This window comes from Montipora capricornis, chromosome 8 (genome assembly GCF_036669925.1).
Source record: "Montipora capricornis isolate CH-2021 chromosome 8, ASM3666992v2, whole genome shotgun sequence".
Taxonomy (NCBI): domain Eukaryota; kingdom Metazoa; phylum Cnidaria; class Anthozoa; order Scleractinia; family Acroporidae; genus Montipora; species Montipora capricornis.
The window spans coordinates 23,621,227-23,628,726 of NC_090890.1; the positions used below are offsets into that span (position 1 = coordinate 23,621,227).

Here is a 7,500-nt window from a genome sequence, read left to right on the forward strand (position 1 = left end):
CCCGAAAAGCCATTTGTGAAAATGCCAGCTGCTTGCTTTGGAAAGCCGATCTTTTAACATGTTTTCAAGATAACTAAACGAAACACGTCTGTGAAGTTTGACGACTTAAATCCTTTCCATTCTTGAAATAAAAAGAGAATTGTGACACCCGAAAATGGCCCGAAAAGTTTCGGGACTTTCGAGAAACGGGCTCCAGGTCTTTCGTTATAAAAGGTACCTTGCGTCCCCTCAGAACACTGGGAAGATGGACAGCTTTCTCTTGTATCTCGAGTTGTGCTTTGATCACTGGAAGAAGCACCTAGTTAAATAAAATAACATTTGACACTCCCATAATGCATGCAATAAACATGATGTAATGACTGCCTGTCTAAACATATAATAGGTTCCCATGTTTGTATAAACGTAACCTTCACATGTTTGTGTTTGTTTGGCAACGTTTTTACGGATATTCCCCTAAAGAGATGTTTCGTATACGGTTTGATGTAAGGTAGATAGTGCACTTACGCCCAACACTCTGCCAGCTAAAGTTAGCTTTATTTCAAGAAACGTCTATGCCAGGAAAAGTCGGATAGCAGTCCGAATTTTGATCAGGCAATTTGGAAATTGTACTGCTGAAGACTGTACCTTCATGGTGCACAGACTTTTTGTCTTCCAATTTTCCTTCTGTTTGCGAGAGGCCATGATGTTTAAAAGAGCTACCTGTAAAAAATATAAAATGAATAAATAAGATACCTATGTTAGACCTTGGGCAATAAACGAAACAAATGTTAAAATCATGACATACCACTACATAACGCTGAGTGAGGTGTACCTGCATTACTGACAGTAGCTTCCTCGCCTTCAGTCTGCTCACTAGCCTGTCTGGCAGCTGAAAATACTCCTAGTTTTGGTCTGGTTGGGTGTTCATTTTCGAGGGTGTCGTCTATAGATGTAGACATAAAGGAATGTTAAGAAACCAATGAATCAATTTCAGGAGCTTTCCTGACAATCGCGTATTTAAAACCAATTGCTACTTTTGTTTTTTCCTCCGTGCTTGGTGCCGGCTACCCTCACTTTCTTTGTATTCCCATTGGCCAGTAAAAAAAAACGTGACTTACTTCGATTTGTGGTTGGCTAAGGGCTATATTTCCTTCAAAAAGTGATTGGTTCTGTAATTACTCTGGTTTTGAAAATCGCTCCCTGAACATTTCCGGCAAAAGGTCAATAAGTTCAGCGGCTATGCCTTTGATTAAGATTCAACTGAAAAAAGTTTTCACCTCTCAAATTTAGTTCGTGCACATGGTGGTCCCTACCGCACACCCCTAATGGGTCACTGGTACCACAGCACTCACATGGATAGCCTGTAATAGTTGTTTTAGACACACCTTTTAACCTAGCAAGCGATTTACAGTAATTAGCCGCTAGTAAGTTGTACCTGATAGGTCCCAACTGCATTTTCGTTTTATTCTCCTTTGTACTTGTGCTGGGATCTGCTGATGCTCGAGAGAAACACCTATTTGAAATAGAATGTGGTGGTGAACGCCAGTGAATAGTACACTCTCATGTATCACTGGCTAAATTAAACGAACATGAATGGTGTTTATGTATTTCTATACAGTCCTGTTTGGGTTCAGTCTGAGTAAGATTTGATTAACGAGATTCTTAGTTCCCCATCATGTTGTAAGTTGGTAAAAAAATTAACTTTTTTTTCCGTTGATATCTGCATTGCTGATGATAATAATAATAAATTTTGGATAGTGCTAAAACTATAGAAGAATATTCAAAAGCGCTTAACATTAGTTAAAAATCCCTTAAAAGCTAATAATAAAAAGAATATGTTATGCTATAGTAAAGTATAAAAAATGAGATTCTAAAATTCCAAACTAATTTAACATAAGCATCAGAACTGTTCCAACAAATTAAAAGCTTTTTAAAAAAGAAATGTTTTAAGTTGCTTTTTGAAAATGTGGAGACTGCTACTTGTTCTTATAGTTAAATAATGGCAACAAGTTCCATAAAACATGTGCAGCACGACTTGTGGATAAAAAGGAGCAATTTAAACTGAACTCTGAACGACATTGGAAGCCAATGTAAGTCGATAAGGGCGGGCAAGACCTGACCAAAGTTCACAATCTGAAAAATCACTCTAGCTGCGGCAGATGACAGTTAAGCAATGTTCATGCAACAGCAACTGCACACATAACATGATAAGCACCACACAAACATTCATTTGACTTCTACACTGATTAGCATTCAAATCATGAATAAGGTTAATTCATACCAGAAACTAGGGCATGCATCTTCTCCAAAAGATCTTTGATTTGTTCGGTCCAGCTGTATTTCTTTCTGTAGGAGTCACGTAAAACTATAGCCTCGTCAAGACGCACACGCCTCTCTTTGTTCCAGATGGCTCTGATGGCTGTTGCCCATACATCAGCATCTTCTGAGTTAACGACAAACAAGGAACTGAATGGCACATTGCTCAGAGCTTCTCCAAGCCCCGAGTTCTTGCTGACCAGCACAGGTAAACCAGCTGATAAGGCCTTGAGACCTGGCAAACCAAAGCCTTCTGTTCTGGAGGGCATTAGTGCAAGATCTACCTCACAAAATAATTGCTTTAAATCTTCTTGGCTTTTGATGTCACCTCTCACCCTTAAGCGGTTTTTTGGGATACTGAATTCAAGAAACTGTTTGGCGATCTCCTCATGTTTTCCATTGGGAGCTCCAACAAAAACAAGACGAGTGTCAGGCAATGCAGCAATGGATTTTGCTACAATGTCAAATCCCTTTAATTTAAAATGTTCAGTGTTCCCACGACCGAACACCAAGACGCTGTGGTGTTTTGGTTCATCAGGAGCTTGCTGAACATTTACAAACTCATCAAAAATGCTTGGAGTAAGTTCGAAAATGTCTGGTTTTGGGCTCAAGTGAAGATACCTGCGAAAGGCCTCAGTCAACTTGGGCCCAACTCCTACGACAAAATCAGCCATCTCGCACAGCTCCACTTCAACTTTGCGCTTTTCCTCGCCCTTCGAGATTGCATTCTCATCAGATTCAAACATTCCCAATTCCTCTGGGTCAGTGTCCACCACTTGAACCCACTTGCATGTGTGGGATTTCCGAATGATTTGGGCCTGGTGACCGAGTTTCGCCCCATGACCAACGATTATGTCTATCTGCAGATCTTCTGGAGGAAAACTGAGCCATTCCAGTTCTTCATAACCAGGCCGTTGTGTTGCCTCAAGAATTTTGACATTAGATCTCAGCGCTTCTTTTATCTCCTCCTCGCGGCATTTTAGTAAAAAGACAGTGATTTGCGCATGAGAAAATTTTGCTAATTGAATGGCAAGCTCTCTGATTCCGCCTTCGCTTGATCCCCACTCAGAAGCCAAAATGGTTATTTTAATTTTGCCGTAGCCAGAAGCTTGCTCATGTTCTTGAGACAGCCATGAAGTCGATGCCATGGTTAAACACGTTCTGTCGGCCGCTTCAGTGTACAGGAGGGATCTTAAGCCATAGCGTTCTGAATCCTTGAGACAAAAAAAAATACATATTAAACAGTGGAAAAAAGGAAACTCTTCACCTATATTTTCCCGCCCCAATTTTTGCCATTTTACAAGGGGAATATACGTAACAAGTGTTGCAGGATCAACGCTTGTTCTTGAGAATGCCGTGAAGCAGATGCCATGTTTGAGCCTAACCCATGGTTCATACAACTTAAGGCAAACGAAATTCAAGGACTTTTCAAGGACAAATTACAGTTTTCAAGGACTAACATTTATTCAATAAACTGACATTCTTGGTCCCACTCAATGGAGTCATTTGTGAATTTTAAATTGACCAGCCACGGTTGATCACATTATTTTATACTGTAATATTTTGTAATAACACTTTTTAAAAGGACAACAGTCACTGGCCATGACCTGAAGTTGCATTTGGGTACACAAATAGTACTTAAAGATAGAAAAATCATATTGTTCATAAAAATGCTACTAAGATGATGATGATGTTTCAGCAGCCTTTCAAATTCCCTTATCTTTGGCTGCCTTTCTGAGCGTTATTCGCTTCTGCACGACTGAAACCTGATTCTGACCTTAGATCACAACTTGAAGTAACTTCTTTGGGTAAAAATGTACCGACCAGCGCAGACTGAGTTAAACTTGAAGTTGTACAAGTGTTCATTTTATGTTTATCATCTTTCATGTGAGACTTCTGAGTGCTTTCTCCCATGCATTCTATGTTGATCACCTTTTTACAAACACAACACATAGCCTTGCGTTTGTCGCCTTTAAATTCTTTTACCCAGCTACAGTTTGGATCACTTAACCATTTGATTTGAAAACGAAGAGAGAAACCAAACTATTTACATGGTGCAAAACACGTGGCGGACAACCCACAGCTCGGTGCAATGTGCATGAAATTGAGGTGAAGATGCAGTTTCGCTTCATGTGCACCTTCATGTTTTATACCTAGATTTTTCTCACCGTAATCGCTTATGGCTTGTTATTAGTCATAAATGGCTAAATTTTCGTCAGCAAAATAATTTAATTTCTCAGAAAATGATGTGGCATAAACAAATTTGTGAATTTTAAGGACTTTTCCAGACCTAATAAAGAAATCAAGTATTTTTCAAGGACCTCAATGAATTCCAGGACTTTTAAAGACAGGTACTAAAATTCAAGACCTTTTCAAGATTGTGCGAACCATGCAAGTAGCCTTTAGCAGGCTGTAGCAGTGTACAGGGTGGATCTTGAGCAGTATTAGCTCTTGACACAGAAAAACACTTCAGGCATTACTGAAACAGTGCCAGGAAGGAAACTTTTTAAAACACTTTTTTCCATTTTTTGTCATTTAAGCAAAGGGAAACTTGGATAATTAGTCTTGAGTGATCAACTCACAGACTACGATGCTGAATTCCCACTGAAGGTCTTCTAACAAGGGCGAAGTGTCTTCAGTTCTAAACCAACGCGTTTCACATGGCTTTGGTCAAATCATGATTTGTCCAGTTCTTTGCAGATTCCAGTTTTTTCCCAAAGCAACAAAGAATGCCTCAGGCCTGAAGAAACTGTTAGCGTTACCTTATTTGCAGTAAGTCTCCGCTTTCAGCAACTGAGCAGTCAGTTGTAAGTGGACAGAACGCTGCAATGGCGTGAGCCGCACTTTGGAAAAGATTTTTAGTCAACTTTGTCTGCAAAAAAACCACACAAAAATATAAGTTGAAAATCCCTGTGAACAAAGAAAAAACAAAAAGCCAACAGACTTACTAGAGTCGCATTAGTTGAAGACAGAGACAAATTATGGTAGCCACGGTGAAATTTGCCTTGGGTTTTTTCCTCAAGGTAGTCACAAATTGCAACGCTTCTTCTGATTGGCTACATGTAGTTCCCATTTTTTACCTATCCACTGTAACATCAACCTTGAACACACACACTCTTTCTCCTTTTCTCCCTTAAATCCCTTTATATTGTACCGTATTCGATTTGGAGGTTGCAGGAAGACATCTACAACAATCTCTCAGCAATGCGAGTCTCGCGAGCAATATGTAATTTTTTTATGGCTGGTTCTCTGGCTTGTCAATTATGCACGCTGTAGAATGTCTTTTACTGATAAGCTAATTTCTGTTCACATTTACCCAGTATGTCAGAAAACGTTTTAAGATCTTAAAGTGACTAGGTCACGATATTTTAGGTAATATAGTTTAATTTTGTTAATTATGAGCTCTAAACGTCAAATTGGCAGAGCAAGAGTCTTTCATTTGCAAAATCACGGCCACATAACAACTGAGAATGATTTTCCAGCTTTGTAAATGACATTTTGATATAGACTGATATAAATTTGAAAAAAGGTGGGCCGACGTTTTTCAAATTTACCTACCCAAATTCAATCCATTTCAATCCTCTCCAGTTTTGTCCATCCATGTCCCTTCTTGGCTTCCCTGTGTTTTGTTAGAGTTCTTCTATAGTTTTGAACAGTTATTTTGATATTTTAGTTAATTCTATGACCATTCGATCAGTGCTGAAATTGCCTAAAATTGCGTGACATAGCCCCTTTAACGAGCTCAAATTTATCTTTACAGCAGGAATTCGAACGAAGTTCGTAGGTTCCCTAGACATAAATTGTGAGATATTTCACCTTGAGTGAACTATTTGTGTAATAATATTAATGATAATAAAGGTTTGACATAACGAGCACTCTGCATGGTTTAAACAGCATGCTTTATGAGAGTACAGATGCACAGCTGACACCACGAGTAGGATTTAAAAAATAAAGTTTTCCGAAAATTTTAGCAGAATACGTGATGAAATTAAACAATTCTTTATTATAGGGGTTTTGCACGGCAGCCATGTTGCATGGCATGAACAATAGATTCTTTTTCCTATGGGAACTAATGTTCTTTCTGATGAAAAACATTTTCATTGTTCCTGCCATGCAACATGCATATGGCTGCCGTGCAAAACCTCTATACAGTGTAAAACAAAGAAGCCTCATCTGTGATCTGTTTTGGAGATCTTCTTCCCATATATTCGACTGTAGTTAGTTCATACAGCACAACAAATGGTCTGAATGCAGCAGAAGTTTGTTTACCAGCCAGACCAGCCACAAGGTGTTAAACAGCTTGTTTTCCAATTGATCAGGTTTTCATGAGAGAAACTTTTACTGAACAATTTGCTTTTCAATCCAGATTTTTGACTGAAAAAATACTTGCACTCATCTGTAAGCTTGCTTTGGATGGTTTCTTTTAGCTGACGGTTTGACATTTTCACAGCTTTGGTCGCGTCTAACCAATAAAATGCTTTAAACCATTCTAACAAGAATTGTGATTGGCCTGTTTTGGGGTGCTATGCATGGCTGACTCTAGTCATTGGATTTGGAAAATAAAGTTTTTCGAAAATGTTAGCCGAAAGCGAGAGGAAGTTAAGAAATTCTTCATTTATGAAACATTAATAAAGAAGTCTCCCCTGTGATGGGGTGCAGGGATGGCGCAGTGATGAGAGCACTCGCCTCCCACCAATGTGGCCCGGGTTCGATTCCCAGACTCGGCGTCATATGTGGGTTGAGTTTGTTGATTCTCTACTCTGCACCAAAAGGTTTTCTCCGTGTACTCCGGTTTCCCCTCGCCTCAAAAACCAAGATTTAATTTGATTTGCGTTAAATTGTTAATTTCAATTTACAGTGTCCCCGATTAGTGCTCTACGGCGCTAGCAGATTAGACACTTAAATAAAGTTTCTTTCCTTTCCTTTTTTTCTTATCTGTTCTGTTGCAAAGCTACACTTAGGAAGCGGATAGAGCACTCAAGAAGTAGGGAAAACACTCAACTACGTTTTGTGTTTCTCTGCACTTCTTTCGTGCTCTGTCCGCTTCCTGCGTGCTTTACAACCATAGGCAGCCCAAGTTCGGGTCACTACAGGCAGCCGTTGAGAATTTAAACGCGTTATAAGACTTTGTATGGGAAAGCATTTGATTCCACGATAACTGATGAAAATAACAACTGGTCATCATGTGAATGGTCACAGAGCTTG

The 7,500-nt window shown here is 39.3% G+C and overlaps 1 protein-coding gene across 1 annotated transcript in view; it reads right to left on the reverse strand.

Moving 5' to 3' along the window:
* LOC138059298 (protein NLRC3-like) overlaps positions 1-7,500 on the reverse strand; it is a 21,726-nt gene that overhangs the window by 7,566 nt on the left and 6,660 nt on the right. Inside the window, exons 2-7 of the mRNA XM_068904866.1 lie at positions 5,058-5,167; positions 2,261-3,509; positions 1,415-1,492; positions 812-922; positions 625-699; positions 218-298 (exon numbers count right to left, since the gene is read on the reverse strand). Coding sequence (XP_068760967.1) covers positions 218-298; positions 625-699; positions 812-922; positions 1,415-1,492; positions 2,261-3,443 — 1,528 coding nt within the window. The 5' untranslated portion in view covers positions 3,444-3,509; positions 5,058-5,167. The remainder of the gene's footprint in view (positions 1-217; positions 299-624; positions 700-811; positions 923-1,414; positions 1,493-2,260; positions 3,510-5,057; positions 5,168-7,500) is intronic.